This window comes from Vitis vinifera, chromosome 4 (genome assembly GCF_030704535.1).
Source record: "Vitis vinifera cultivar Pinot Noir 40024 chromosome 4, ASM3070453v1".
Classification (NCBI taxonomy): domain Eukaryota; kingdom Viridiplantae; phylum Streptophyta; class Magnoliopsida; order Vitales; family Vitaceae; genus Vitis; species Vitis vinifera.
Window position 1 is genome coordinate 6,263,452 of NC_081808.1, and position 14,666 is coordinate 6,278,117.

The window sequence follows — 14,666 nt, forward strand, 5'->3', positions numbered from 1 at the left end:
TCACCTTATCATGTTAATGAATAACTAGTATATAGTTTGGCTATATATAGTGCATACTTGGTTGAGATTTTGAAAAATAAAATAAAATTACAAGGCACATCATTGTCTTATGGGAGAAAATGAAAAGGTATTATTCTATTTTCTTGAGGAAGAACAGTGAAAAAAAGTTACTTTTTTCTTACTAGTAAGTTAACAAACATCATGGGTTCTTCAACCGCCATAAGTGATAGCAGGATTACATTTGTTATTGTTAGATATTTTCAGTCTTTTAAGTTTCTTACAATGGTCATAGTCTTTCTTCTTACAATAAAATGTTGTCCACTTGTCATTTCCACTTGTAGTTTTCGGTAAGTTAATGCTTTTATCTTGTTTGTCCATATCAATCTGTCTCTGTCCAGAGAATCAATTGACAGGAAAAAAGACCAGAGAGAGTAGAGAGAGAGTAAGCAGCCTAAGCAGAGCTGGTTGGGAGAGAGTTGGTGGTGCTCTTTTTCATTAAATCCCTTGTTCTTCTCTGTTTTCTTCATCATATTTCAAATGGGTGTTTCTTGTCTGATGTTCACATGCCCTTTTCCACCTTTTCTTCAGCAGCTTTAGTCCCATTGAATCACCATTGATTTGCTGCTTTTAATCCTTGTAAACAGGGCTATTTCATTTCACCTTTTCAGTCAACAATTTAGAACAATTTTCAAATCATCTTGATTACATCAAATGGATCTTGAATGTTATTGTTTGAAGTTTCCATTTTTTTTTATTGCTTTTAGATGCACAGGGACCTTTTCTTGTTTCCTTTTAATCTTGATTTTGTATCTTTATCATTTTCTTGAAGATGAAGGTCCCAGATTTTCTTGATTTAGATGCACTCAGCCCTTTTCTTTCTTCCCTTGATTTAGATGAAGGTCCCTTAAATCTTTTATTTTGTGTTCATATGGATGCAAAAGGTCCATTTTCTTGGCTGAAAGTTCCTTGAAAAATTTATATAGAAGGATGCATTCCTGATGGATATATTTTCTCAGATACATGGCTTCTTTTTCTTTTTAAAATTCCGGAAAATTGCCTTCGATCTTATTTTAATTTTGTTTTTTTTCCTCTTTCTAAACTATGTCTGATTCAAGCTCTACTTTTTCAAGGCAAGATTGTAGAAATATTTTCCCGGAAAAAGTTTTATATCTAAGGCTACAATCATCCCAATGAATGTCCCTTTTTTTGGGTGCACATTCCTTCTTGTTTTAGTTTTAATTGAATCAAATCTCCGTTCTTGCCCAAAAAAAAAAATTCTTTTTGTTTGAGTCCTGTTGATGATGTTTATGTTGTTGATTTTGGTTCATGTGGATATTGGGAAGACAGAAACAGGCAGTACTAATGGCATTGAAACTCCAGAAGAAAGAACTCATCTTCTTGATCCTACAATTTCTGCATGAGAAGAAATATACAGATACCGTTCACAAGTAATTCTTTTCCAACTTTTCTTTTCATATTTGGAATCATATTTCCCCCCTAATCTCTGCTTTATGATCATTTCTTTCGTCTCTGGATAGGCTCGAAAGAGAGTCTGCAGTTTTCTTCAACATGCCATATTTTGAGGAGATGATGCACATGGGTCAATTTGATGAGGCACAACATTACCTTTTGGCTTTCACCAATTTGAAAGCCAATAACTACTCAAGAAAAATTTTCTTTGAAATACGGAAGCAGAAGTACCTTGAGGCATTGGATAAGTATGCTTATGATTTTTCATGAGTTTACCATTTTTGTTAGCTCCCTTGTGTGGCATAATAATTATTTTTCTAACTCTGGAATTGATTAGGCACGATGACGTGAAGGCTTTAGAAATCCTCAAGAAGGATTTGAAAGTTTTTGCATCAGATAATGAATCGTTGTTCAAAGAGATGACACAGCTTCTGGCATTAAATGATTTCAGGTATGGTTTGTTAATCGAATATTTGGAAATGATACACTTGGATTGTACATTGGTATTTAATGAAGTTCTGAGGACCTTGTAGGGAAATGGCACCACTATCAACTTACAAGGATGCAGAAACTGCCCGGAAATTGTTGACAGTGGAGCTCAAGAAGCTTCTCAGGGCAAATCCTCTAATCCGAGAGAAACTCTCTTTCCCTGACTTTGAACCTTCAAGGTTACTGGAACTCCTGAAGAAAAGGTAATGCGTTTTCATTTAATTACGGGCTTTAACAAAGTGGACAGCATATATCCAAAATGGGAATTCTTCTAGGATTGCATCTTGACTAAAAGGATGATGCCAATTCACCTTTTGATTCATATAAATTCAAAATTGGTTTACTTTTGCTCTCGATAAGCATAACAAGCAATTATGTCATATGAAATGCAAATTGGCAGTATCCGTTCTGCAAATTCCCCCTACATTGCTGATATAGAAGTGTTTATGTGTGAAAATGCAGGCAACCTGATAACACTAATCTGCAATCACAAGCACCTGTGATTGACAAGCCGATGCAATCTGCAAAAGAATCCGAAGACGTCATTTTTATGGGGGCAAACACGGTTGTGGCCGTGCTGATTTAGTTAGCTTTGTTCTATTCTGCTCTACCTATACTAATACATATATGTTAACTCTTTTCGTGTTCAGCCTCTTGAAGTCGAGCAAATGCCAGTTCAAACTCCCATAAAGGGAGCACAGCCTCTTGATTGTGCAATGATGGCATCTGAAACTCCCTTCTCCAAGGTGATGTCCGGCCAACAAAATTTAACTCATCCAGCAGGTACTGGAGCAGCTATGAATCCAAGTTCTTCAAACCCAGGTAGCAAACTGTTTCACCAATTCTTCCGTAGAATAGTGAGTTAAGGCTATATATCTAAATTGATTTTGTACATGAATATGCATTCTGTTAACTCTCAATGTCATCCTGCACTGTATAGCTGCAAGTTCCAGTTGTCCTGGGAATTCCAATTACTTGTTGAGGACAAGGCCTGACAAGGTAATTGACCTGTACTGAATCTGACTTCAATTGCTCATGATCTTATTTCTGGCATATCTTTCAGCAACAAATTTTGCTAGTCATTTTATATGAAGTTTTTAACTTCTTGATAGTGGTATTTTTGTACATTCTATAGGCATTTTCTGATCCGGGTCTGAGTGGCTCGAAGTCATCACTCAATGTAACCAATGACCTGCCCAAGATCGTTGTGCAGATGTTGGATCTGGGATCACGACCGACCAGCATCGACTTCCACCCTTCTAAACACACCCTTCTTATAGGTTGGCCTTTCAGAAGCTTATACCTTGAGATAAGTATTGGTCTGTTCAGATGGATATGGTTACTAGATTCATAGCATGGTTTTTTCAGTTGGAACGAGTGCAGGGGAAATAGAGATGTGGGATGTTTGTTCCCAAGAAAAGATTTTTTCAACAATTTTTAAAATTTGGAACAAGGAAGGAGGCTCCCAAAAAAAGTCGCTTTCAAGAATTTTTAGCTTTCGGAACCAGGAAGAAGGCCAATGTTCAAAAAGCGTATGTCCATTTCTGTTAATTTATAATTTAAACTGAATAACAGTTTCATATCATAAGAATGACTTGAAATCTAAACTGATCTTGTTGAAATTCAGGAAGGTGAAGTTAGACCTGGACATCCATCAGTTAATCGTGTACTTTGGAGCCCAGATGGCAGTTTATTTGGTGAGCTTGAGAATACAGAAACACTGTTGGTTTCAGATTAACTCATGACCTGAATCTCGATTGTTTATTAATTCAATTGTTTAATACTTCAATAAACAGGAGTTGCATATTCTGAAGACATTGTGCAATTATTTTGTTATTGCAGTAGAAATAGCATTTGGGAGTATATGGAGGTAAGTTCTGGTCTTCCTTTCTCTTGCTTTGTATTCAAGTGTATTATTTCATTTCTAATACTGAACTTTAATTTCTAGCTTGAGGCTCATGATGGTAGTGTAAATGATCTTGCCTTTGCATGCCCCAATGACCAACATTTTATTATTACCTGTGGAGACGATGCCACAATTAAGGTCAGTTGATTGTGTTAGACAATTGTAGTGTTAGTCATAGAGAAAGTCATGAGTCGTTTCATAACTATGTTTCTGTAATTCTAGGTGTTTCATTTGGTTACTGGGGCCATACTATACATTTTCCAGGGTCATAAATCTCCTATTTGTTGTGTGGTCTCCAGTGCTAACAATGATCTTCAAGTAAGGATTCCGTGTTCTTATTTTCTTCTGATCTATTCTATGGCTTCTGCTAGACTGCTTCCTATATCTGATGTTGTGTGTGTGTGTCTTTTTTTTCAATTTGTTTAAATACCTTGACACATTTTTCCCTCAGCATATCTGGTCAACATCGGTGGATGGTAAAATAAAAGAATGGACCTATGACAAGGACCATTCTATTGCTGAATATGATGCTCCAGGTTGCTGCTGCACAACAATGTCTTTTGGTGCTGATGGTGAAAGGTTGGTTTACTGGAACTATTATCCTGTTAGGCTTTAGACCAAGTCAGCTTGACATGCATTATTGTCTCATTATCTAGGAGTTTAAGCTTTTGGATCAAGTGGTGGCTTATTAATGTTGTTTTTATTGAATGCTTTGTAGGCTAATTTCATGCGGAACCACTAAAGATGGAGTGTCTCACCTTGTTGAATGGCATGAAATGGGAAGCATCATGAAGAGAACCATCCAAGGTGTGAATAAATGTTCGTTTGGTGTTATGCAATTTGACACGGCAAAAAACGGCTTATTGGTGGCTGGCGATGACTTCTCATTAAAATTTTGGGATTTGAATGCTGTCGATCTTGTAACACCTATTGATGCCAGTGAAATGCTACCTGTAAGTTTTGTTTGGGTGGTATCCTTTGTGGATGAATTATATATAGCTGCCTTTGGTAATAATATATGGCCATTGTCTGAGTTGCACATTTCATTTTTATTTTTAAGGCAAGTCGATTGATCCGCTTCAACAAGGAGGGAACATTATTGGCTGTAACTGCAAATGATAATAAGATCAAAATCTTGGTGTCTGTGAATGGTTTTCAGTTGCTCCAAACAAATGAGAGAGTTCCCTGTGTACCTGCTACTGTTCCAAAGGTCAGTTCAATTAGGAAACCTTCTCTTACTGTTATGCAGGGGAACAGTTCCTACCTAGTACTTCTTCTGTTTCATATGGCATGAAATTAGACCCTTTCGGTTGTGCAAGTGCATTGAGTTTTAACCTTGCAGATGTAAATTCATTTATGTTCTTTTCTGTATTCTGATTCTTCTATTTCTATATACCGCCAAACATTTGCTTATTTGCAGTCATATCTCTACTCTCTCTCTCTCTGTTTTTCCTATTTAAAGTGGATCCCTTTTGAGAGTTGAGACTACTTTTGAATTGACACATGAAGAGTGTTTGCTAGGGTGAAGACAAAGGAGCCTTAGGAGCTAAAGAACAAAGATCACCTGAAAAAGGCCATGATGGACCAATAGTTGGGAGGTTCACTGCACTGAATGAACCTGATCAGTTTCGGTGGTTGAGGCTCCCTCCTCATTCCATCATAACAAGCAAGGTATGGTTTCAATGATGGGTATTGTTTATTCATGAAAATTTTCTTGGTATTTTCAAATCTGGTAAACTGAGCATCATAAGTTTGGTTGTCTCTGGGCTTGAACACAACTATAGAAAATGATGTTTTAAGTCCAGTGAATTCAATTAAGCATCTCCATACCATATCAAAGTGGAAAATGATGTTCTTCCCAACTTTCTGAGCACACCCCATGTGCCTACTGCAGATCTTGAGGTTGACCTACCATCATTCAGGCACCAGCATTTTGGCATTAGCAGCAGATGCCATCCATCTGCGTTGGAAATGGCCAAGCAAGGTAGAAGATTCACATCTTTGATCAGAAGAGAGTTTCAGTCTTGAAGTTTGAATTAAGGTAATTGTGATGATATGCTCTCATGTAGGCAACGACCAGTGTTCATCCTCGACTCCTTCGAAATAAATTTGGCGAGATGATGACAAATGATGTAACTGATTCGATGCTTGATGAGGCTCCAGGCTGTTTTGCTCTGACTGCAAGTGATGGATACTTATTGTCATCTTCTGGTGGCGAAATCTCCTTGTTCAACATAAGGAGTTTTGAGGTAATTACTTTTGATGCAATGCTAATGAATGGGTGTGGTCTACAATGAAAAGTTCTTTTGATTTTTTCCTGTCATTTTTTGTCAAAGATGACAAAATTAGTGACAAGTTTTTGTAAGTTCTTTTATTTTCTTACAAAGGGTTTTAACTGCTAATAGAATAGAAGGATTTTACCATATTTTGTAAGTTTGGACTGACAATTTTCAAATTCAATTGGGCAAATTGCAGAAGATGGTAACTTTCATGAATCCACCACCTGTTGCAACATATATTGCAGTCCATCCTTGGGATAACAATGTAATAGCAGTTGGCCTGGATGATTCCACAATCCAGATATATAATGTCCGAACAAGCGAGGTACAGGCATACATCCGTATATATGATTTTGTGAATGGATATCTGCAGCAAAATTACTAACAATAAAATCCAGGGAGTTGATCATATTCTTCTTTGTTGTAGATGATAAAAAAGCTTAGACGCCATTCTAAAAGAATCACAGGCCTTGCCTTCTCCTATGTATTGGATGTACTTGTTTCTTCGGGAGCCGATGCTCAGGCTAGTAGTTTTATCTTTTATTAGGAACTGCTACTTCATTCTCTCTGTCAAATACTTATATGAACTTCTGACTCATGACTCGGATGTTAATATTCTATACCATGTTTCACAATAACCAGCTAGTTGTGTGGAACTCGTTATCGGGTGGATGGGAAAGGCAGAGAAGCAGATACTTGTGGATTCCAAATGAGGAGATGAGACAGGCAAACTTGATGGACACCCGAGTCCAGTTTTCCCAGGAGCAAACCAGCTTCCTTGTCGTGTGCCAACCAAAGCTCGCTATATATGAGGCGATGACACTATATTGTGTTAGAGAGGTATCTTCATCTCACCTTTCTCATTGTTATGGAAGTTGTTATTAGCTTGGCTCCAATATATCATTATCATTTGTTAATAGAGAAGCTGCGGTAGTTTTCCTAGTGTAAAGTATTTTCAGTTTTGTGCTTTCAGTGGAATGTTGATGGAGCTTCGTCCCCAATCTCTGATGCGACATTCTCATGCGATGGCCGGTTAGTATATGCCAGCTTTCTGGATGGGGCTGTTTGCATATTCATGGCTCAAGATCTTCAAATTCGGTGTCGGATTAGTCCTAGTGCTTATCTCCCTCCTGGTGACAGGTACTCAACAAATTCCATTGCCAAACTTTGACTTGGAATGTTGAGCTAATTTCATTTGGCCTGTTTATGATTCAGCTTCAAATGATCATTTCTTCATTGCTTCTCTTCTTGATTCAGGTCTAGAATATACCCGCTTGCGGTTGCTGCACATCCACAGAAGCCGAACCAGTTTGCGCTAGGTCTGAGTGTTGGTGGGGTCATGGTCTTTGAGCCATTGGAGCCTGAAGAGCAATGGGGCTTGCCTAGACACCATTGATGTACTGAGATTTAAAGTTTGGTGATAGTTTGCTCAGGCTTCATGTATAAGAACGCAGAGAATGCCTAGAAGATATGGAGCATCTTTCCATGTGTTGGATGCTTTTCTTCAAAATGAATGAACTGTCTTAATGATACCCCTTCTTATGGACTTGTTTAGTAATTGGTTTCGAAAACAGTTTCATGTTCTCCACAAAAAATAAAATAAAATAATATATATATATATATATATATCTAAAACATATTTGATAACCAAAAAATAAAAAATTGTTTTCTATTCTTAAAAATAGGAAACATGTTGTAAAAATTATTTTCTCTTCATAAAAACAGAAAATATGTTATTTTTAAGGAACATTTTTCAGTTGGTTTCCCTTATTTTTTGAAGGTTATTTTAAAAAATATTATAGAAATACCAAGAATGATTAAAAATAAAACATTATGTATAAAATTTATCTTTAAAATATATTTAAAAACATATAAAACAAGTTAAAAATATTTAAAGTTCTCAAACTAGATATTTATTATACAAAACATTGGAAAATAGTTTTCAAAAACTATTTTTGAAAATAGTTATCAAATAGGGTCATAATATTAATTATAAGCAACTTTTTAGAACAAATTTCAAAAACTATTTTTCAGAATTGTTTTCGAAAACAATTACCAAAGTTCAAAATATACCAGGGGACCATTTTAAACAATAGTTTGGGGGAGATGATTAAAATGTATATCTTAATGGCCCAAATGCCTAGTTTGAAACAACACTCTAATTTCGGGGCAATGCTTCTTCCTAGGTCTCCTTTGTGAATTATCAGGCCCAAATGTGGTAAGGTAGTGGTGGGCTTAAAAGAACATCTTCGGTTGACTAGTGTTGGGCTAGGGCCCAACAAAGGTTTTTAAAATAATAAAATCATTAATTCTATTTCAAAGTTTAAAATTTTTAATCTCTACTCTATCATATGAAACAATAAAATTGCTTAAATATTTAATACTAATATTTTTCCAAAATTAAAATTAAAATTTTCTAGGCCCAAAATTCAATTCAAAAAAAAAAAAACATAAATAATAAAATTTCTCTAAGATTTAGCACAAATATTTTACCAAAATTGAAATTAAAAATGCCAATGTAGATGGTTATGGTATTATCTAAGTGGACCGACTCAAGAATATTATTTTTCCTCAAATTATACTTTTTTTGGTTATCGTAACATCAGGGTACCAGTCTGCCCAAAAGACAGCTAAATCACAACCATTAGATAAGAGTACAAACTAAAATATCATCTCCATCCACATAATCAGAAACAGATGCTTTTCTACGGCCTTGATCGTGACTGTCATTTTCTTTCATGTCACCACCCGTCATCACCATCTTGCCTTGAAATTAATTTTCTCTTAAAAAAACCCTATATAAACACTATTTTTTTTTCCCCATAAATTTTTGGTAGGGTCTGATGGAATTAACGTTTTCCTCTTCACCTTCTCTGATTTAGGGTTTTTGTCTCTGCATTTTGTTTCTCTCAGTGCTGAGTTGAAAATGGGTACTCTTCCCTTAAACGCCGTCGTTTTGAAGGATGGGTTTGCTTCCTCTCTCATGGAAGCTGTGGTTGCAGAAACTGCAAAATCTCTTGCTTGCATCCTCTTCATGGTATAACCCTCTCTTTCTCATTATATAGCATTTTTTTTTTCTTGTAAAGTTGGCACCTTTTTGATGTGTGCTTGCAAATTTAGGGTTTGATTATACTCTAATTGCAGTGTCTTGTGTTAACCTACTCTTAAGTAGGATTCCCTTTTCTGCTAATTTTTTAGCTTTTTTCTTGACTTTCTTTTTTTTCCCCTTTTGTTTCAATGATGTTTACATAATTGTCTGTCCCTCTGGAGGTATATTTTTTCCCTCTATTTTTGTTCTTAATTATTCTATTTGGTGGTTTGTTTGTTTGTTTGGATTGGTATTTGTTGAGCTAATTGAATTTATTATGTTTATACCATGTAGAACTGGATTTGGGTTTAGGGTTTAATGAACTATTAATTTGGTTACAGAGTTGTTGAATCAAAGGCAGGGCTTCGTGTGACTTTTTGTAAACAAATTCCAAGTTGTTTCTCTGGTTGTTTGTATGCTTTTGGATCACTAGAAATTACACAGTATTCATAAGTAATATCCATCTGAAAATCTTCTTTCAATTAGGTTGAAAGCATACATATATATAAACTGGTTCAGAGTCTGAATTCCAGGCTTTGGTTTTATATTAAAATGATGATGAACCTTTTTGATTGGATGGTGGAATTGATTACTTTCTCTAGCCTTGGCTTTAGTCACGCATGGATTTTCTGAACCCAAATCTTCCCCAAAAAGGTGTTCCTTATATGGTAAGTCAAGCCATTTGGGCATGAGTTTGAGAATGAATGTATAGGGATTTCTGACTATTGTTCTTTGTGGTGTTTCCTTTGTATAACTTTCTTGATTACCTATATGAATTTTGTATGCCTTACTGTCAGTATTGTGTCAACATGTTATTTTGGGCTGTTTCAGATGGGATCTTTGTTGAAGGGCATGTCGCTGTTATCCATGGGTCCTGCCACATTTGAATGGTCAGTGGCATGATTTTTTTTACCTTGTTTTATTTTGTGTATATTCTTCCTTTAAAGGGGATTGAAATTAGCATCTTAAAACTATTTTCCAGGTTTCCGATACCTAAGCACCATGGGCTGAAACAATCTGATCCTGAGAATAAAGATGCCAGCGACACTGAGGATGATGAAGAAGATGACGATGATGCAGATGATCAGGATGGTGATGATGACCAAGACAATTTGTCTGGGGAAGAGGGAAATAAAGAGGGTGATGGGGATCCTGAGGATGTGCCTCAAGCCAATGGTGATGGTGCAAGCGAAGATGATGAAGATGATGATGATGACGACGACGATGATGAGGATGATGATGATGACAGTGATGATGGTGATGAGGAGGGGGAAGAAGAGGAAGAGGAGGAAGAGGAGATTCCTCAGCCACCTACCAAGAGGAGGAAATGAGGGTAAAAAGTTTCTCCCATTTTTTGTTTTTAGTTTTTTGGTTTCCTTTTTTGGGTAGTTTGTTGAGGTTGCTTGTCTACATAGAATTCTCAATACTTTTGTATGAACCCTTGGTCTATAATGTTAATGTTATAGGTCTTTGTCAATACATCTCATGTTTCTTGTGACAGTGGTGCTATATTACTTGTTCTAAGCATGAATTGCAAGATTATATTACTAGGCTCATCTAAGTGGTCTAACCATCTTTCTTCAATATTTAGCCAGTAATTTTCCAAACAATGGTAGCTCTTGAGATGGAGCTTTTGATTATTCTGATGGGCAATACTGCATTAAGGGGAATGTTTGTCTTTTTTGCAGTACTAGACCCACTCAGACATGAGGGGGGAGAGTGAGATTTCTGATTCTTGAATCATGTTCCTAGCCATTAATTGTGCCCTTGGATGGTTATTCACAGAAATTGAAGGCTCAAATGGTCTATCGGATGAGGGAAAGGTCTTTGTTCTACTTCCACATCATAATGCTGGGCATGTAAAAATTTCTCAATCATTGAACTTCCCAACAGGGGAAAGCAGAGTGAAATTGAAATATGATGGTTTTGAGAGGGTGGAGAATGTAGATCCAATGGCTTTGGCCAAAACTGGTGGTGAATGTCTCGTCAAAAGTAGCTTGCCTTTGGAATAATTCATTCCCATTCAGGCTTCTTTCTTCCCAAATTACATGTCCTTAATGAAAGTTGTCAGTTTTAAGTCTTAAGTGCTCCATCAATAACATCCCATATTGTGTTATGGGTTATGGTCACATCCGCACTATCAATTCCCTTTTAGCAATGGCATATCCATTTTGTCCTGCATTTGTGATAGGCATGTAATCCCCTTTTCATTCTATGATATAAGGTGCTTCCACATGTCTTACTACTTTTATATATCTTTTTTTAATAAAATACTTGTAAAATTTGATAGTTATAAACGGTTCTTGTTTTTCAAAAATAAAATTTTGTTTGAGAACTAGGTTTTGAAAAAAAAATGTTTTCTCGATTTATTGTCCTTTTTTTTATATTTATTTTTCATTTTTTATCAATTTTCTTTTGATTGGTAGGATTGTGAGGTTAGATAGACACTCAAATAAACTCACACCTCCTTGGGGATCATCTTTGATATGATCTATTAATATACAAGTGCCATGATGTAAATATTCAAAGTATGACATCTTGATGTATCCCATACAATTATAAGATTAGAGGGACATATACTTTAATAAGGTTACAGAGACTTGTACTTTATGCAGAGCTACATGGATGAATTTCTTTATAGGGCCAAATAGAAAGAGGCATGATTTAAAACATGTCTATGTAGTGAATTAGAAATATCAATCATATATAATCGTTGTGGAATTTAATAATCATTTCTTCATATAGACACTATGTTATCATTTTGTTTGATGGGATTGTAGTGCCACACAAATAGGTTTTTATCCCCACACCATTACAATTACTTCTTCCCATCTAGATGTTATTTACCTTCGACCTTAGGTCTACATGACATTAAAAGTCATCTACATAATTAAAAGTAGTTTGCTATATGCATGATTGCTATTTGCATTTTAATGTTGTTTATAACAATTCATTTCATTTCATATGGATATTGTTGGTTTGACTACAACTTTAAAATATATCTATACAATTAAAAGGAATCCTCTCTCTCTCTCTCTCTCTCTTTATATATATATATATCTTAAATTTCAAGAACTCTCTCTTTAATCATATGGGATCTCATTGGATGATCTTTCTGAAAACTCCGGATTGTAGTTTATTCTTTAATCATTCCTATGATAGACTTGCTTTTGAATTGTGTATGTAATTCTCCCAATACACAACAATTTTAAAGAAAGCGACAATTTGAGAGAAAATCGAACCATTCTTACTTGGTTCATGTTCTATTATATATTGATATGTCTTTCAACACTTCTATTTCTTCTAGTGAAAATGAAAAAAAGAATATTTATCACTATAGTTTGATTTGATCATAGAATCTAATGTGATTTCCATATTAAATACAATCCCTACAACTTTTCTAGCATGCACAAGTTATTAAGGCTATTGGCTCCTCACTAATTGTGTTGGGTTGAACAAAGATAATGGGCCACAAAGACTTCCAACTATCCTTAGAAGTTAGTTGTGAATGGAGCTTGGTGGTAGACAGTGGAACCATGCTAACGCAAGTCCATGCAAGCTTGTAAAAAGCACTTGCACTTGATCATTGTGGATGTTGAGGGTCATGACTTGCTAGTAGTGCATGGGATAATTGAATAGATCAATGGTTTCATTCTACATGGTGAACTTTGACACCAAGATTGGACGGGTGCTCTTGTTGCATATAATGAAGGTTAAGAACAAGGTAGACAATATCAATGTTTTTTGAATCAAATTGGACATTGAATCGAAAAGTTGTCGATTCATGATTTACTGGTCAGATCGGTAGTCAAATCATGATCGAACCGGTGATGTCATAAATATATAATTTATATTTGATTAAAATTAAAAAAATTATAATATTTAATATATATATATATATATATATATATATATATATATATATAAGACTTGTTTGGAAATATCATTTTAGAGGTTGAAAATGGATGTCTTTGATACTTTGATTTGCATGATGTCTTTTCTATTAGAGATAGGAAATGAGTTTGAGATTTTGATGACACCTATGGATGGTGAGGTGTGTTTCATTTTTGACCATTTGTGCTATGGGATTTTCAAAAACATTTTCCAAATGAGTTTAAGAATTTCTTTTTGAGTAATTTTCTCTTTACTAAGGGACTAGCAATGTGTTTCATTCTTATAATCAATTTTGTTCATTCTATTGAAGTGGATGATGAAGAAGAGGCAATGAACTTGGACCAAGCTTTGGAGCTGAATTGAAGGTGGTGTAAGTGGATTCAAAAGAAAGAAATGGGATAAATGGCAAAAAGAAGTTGAAAAACCATGTTTTTCAATTTCGCATGAACATGCAAAAAATTTGCACAAATGTGCGAAATGGACTAGGGGGGATTTTGGCTGCAGCTCAAAGGGGAGAAGTGAAAACTGATTTCGCACAGTCGTGCGAAATGCTCCAAAAAGACAAAAATGGTGTTGATGAACTTTCCACTTCGCACAATCGTGCGAAATTGTATTTTTTTTCTAGATTTCTTGGTAAAGAAGCCTTCGGAAGACCTCTTAGATGATGCTAAGTGTCCACTTGACCTTGGCCTATAAATAGAAACTTGATTAACTTATTTAGGGACTTTTGATACATTTCTGATTGTAGAACTTTTCAGATTTCCTCTCTTTATAGAATTTTCCACTTTCCTTCATTTTCTCTTATTTTCTCACTAGCCAAACATGTCTTGTGAGATCAAATCTCCAAGCATGAGTGACTAAATCTCTTTTTTCTCAAAGGAGGGAGGATCTAGAGGCAAGATCTATGGTGAATTAGATAAATGAGCTTGAATTGCAAAGATAATTTGATCTAATTGATTGATTAATTGAAATTTGAGGATTTTTTTTCTTTAAATTGTCTTGGATGATTACTACAATGCAAGTTAGGTAGATTCATCAAATTCTTAATGCTAGATTTGATGAGATTGAATAGTTGCATTGTGTGAATCATTGGAAGATAATTTAAGATGAATTGAATATATGATTTGAATTGATCTCTTGGATTAAATGACTTAATTTGAAGATAAATTAGATCTAGACCTGAAGCTAAATCAAAAATCAGTTTAGATGAAAATTTAGGTTTTCAATCTAACTTGATGAAAATTAGATCTTAATATCTATTCACCATAGAAATTGTTTTCTAGAAAATCTTAACTCCGAGAATTTCATTTTCTATTAATTTTCTTTTATTTTACATTTCATTTTCCTCTAAATTTGGAATCATTGTCATTTTGAATTTTTATCATGAATTGTCAAATTGTTTTCACTTGATCTCAACCATTTCTTCTCATTTCATTCAAGTCTTAATTACCAAGAATAATCCATCCTTGTAGACGATACCTAAAAACCACTATGCTACAGTAGTTTGTACTAAAACCACTTTTTGATCGGGTATAGATTG

At 35.0% G+C, this 14,666-nt stretch overlaps 2 protein-coding genes across 10 annotated transcripts; both read left to right on the plus strand.

Annotated features, from left to right (window-relative positions):
- The first annotated feature begins 247 nt into the window (after nucleotides 1–247).
- On the plus strand, nucleotides 248–7,676 carry LOC100262752 (topless-related protein 1). Of its 6 annotated transcripts, none has more exons than XM_019219671.2 (25): nucleotides 248–347; nucleotides 1,348–1,448; nucleotides 1,539–1,718; nucleotides 1,808–1,921; nucleotides 2,004–2,162; nucleotides 2,422–2,524; nucleotides 2,610–2,781; nucleotides 2,900–2,958; nucleotides 3,095–3,239; nucleotides 3,328–3,491; nucleotides 3,587–3,656; nucleotides 3,756–3,829; nucleotides 3,908–4,003; nucleotides 4,088–4,183; nucleotides 4,317–4,444; nucleotides 4,584–4,818; nucleotides 4,926–5,075; nucleotides 5,387–5,536; nucleotides 5,760–5,849; nucleotides 5,935–6,114; nucleotides 6,341–6,469; nucleotides 6,572–6,667; nucleotides 6,787–6,984; nucleotides 7,118–7,284; nucleotides 7,402–7,676. In XM_019219671.2, exons 2-25 carry the CDS (start codon nucleotides 1,363–1,365, stop codon nucleotides 7,538–7,540), a joined length of 3,180 nt encoding a protein of 1,059 aa, XP_019075216.1. In that variant the 5' UTR covers nucleotides 248–347; nucleotides 1,348–1,362; the 3' UTR covers nucleotides 7,541–7,676. The 6 variants fall into 6 exon arrangements, with proteins under 6 accessions (XP_019075216.1, XP_010648735.1, XP_010648734.1 ...); XM_010650433.3 differs by lacking the exon at nucleotides 248–347 and adding an exon at nucleotides 354–482; XM_010650432.3 differs by lacking the exon at nucleotides 248–347 and adding an exon at nucleotides 354–479.
- Nucleotides 7,677–8,946: 1,270 nt separating this feature from the next.
- LOC100250989 (uncharacterized) lies at nucleotides 8,947–13,920 on the plus strand. 4 transcript variants are annotated; one of them, XM_010650437.3, is made up of 4 exons: nucleotides 8,947–9,181; nucleotides 10,064–10,122; nucleotides 10,215–10,565; nucleotides 13,437–13,920. In XM_010650437.3, exons 1-3 carry the CDS (start codon nucleotides 9,071–9,073, stop codon nucleotides 10,561–10,563), a joined length of 519 nt encoding a protein of 172 aa, XP_010648739.1. In that variant the 5' UTR covers nucleotides 8,947–9,070; the 3' UTR covers nucleotides 10,564–10,565; nucleotides 13,437–13,920. The 4 variants fall into 4 exon arrangements, with proteins under 4 accessions (XP_010648739.1, XP_010648738.1, XP_010648740.1 ...); XM_010650438.3 differs by lacking the exon at nucleotides 13,437–13,920 and adding an exon at nucleotides 10,921–11,467 and having other exon boundaries at nucleotides 8,951–9,181; XM_002285429.5 differs by lacking the exon at nucleotides 13,437–13,920 and adding an exon at nucleotides 11,018–11,467 and having other exon boundaries at nucleotides 8,951–9,181.
- Nucleotides 13,921–14,666: the final 746 nt, after the last annotated feature.

Coding starts and splice junctions, on each gene's coding strand:
- LOC100262752 (XM_010650431.3), top strand. CDS start 1,327: ATGTGGATATTGGGAAGACAGAAACAGGCAGTACTAATGGCATTGAAA. Junction 2,525..2,609: donor TTTTTATGGGGGCAAACACG/GTTGTGGCCGTG, acceptor TTTCGTGTTCAG/CCTCTTGAAGTCGAGCAAAT. Junction 4,004..4,087: donor GAGACGATGCCACAATTAAG/GTCAGTTGATTG, acceptor CTGTAATTCTAG/GTGTTTCATTTGGTTACTGG.
- LOC100250989 (XM_010650437.3), top strand. CDS start 9,071: ATGGGTACTCTTCCCTTAAACGCCGTCGTTTTGAAGGATGGGTTTGCT. Junction 9,182..10,063: donor TTGCTTGCATCCTCTTCATG/GTATAACCCTCT, acceptor GGGCTGTTTCAG/ATGGGATCTTTGTTGAAGGG. Junction 10,123..10,214: donor GGTCCTGCCACATTTGAATG/GTCAGTGGCATG, acceptor ACTATTTTCCAG/GTTTCCGATACCTAAGCACC.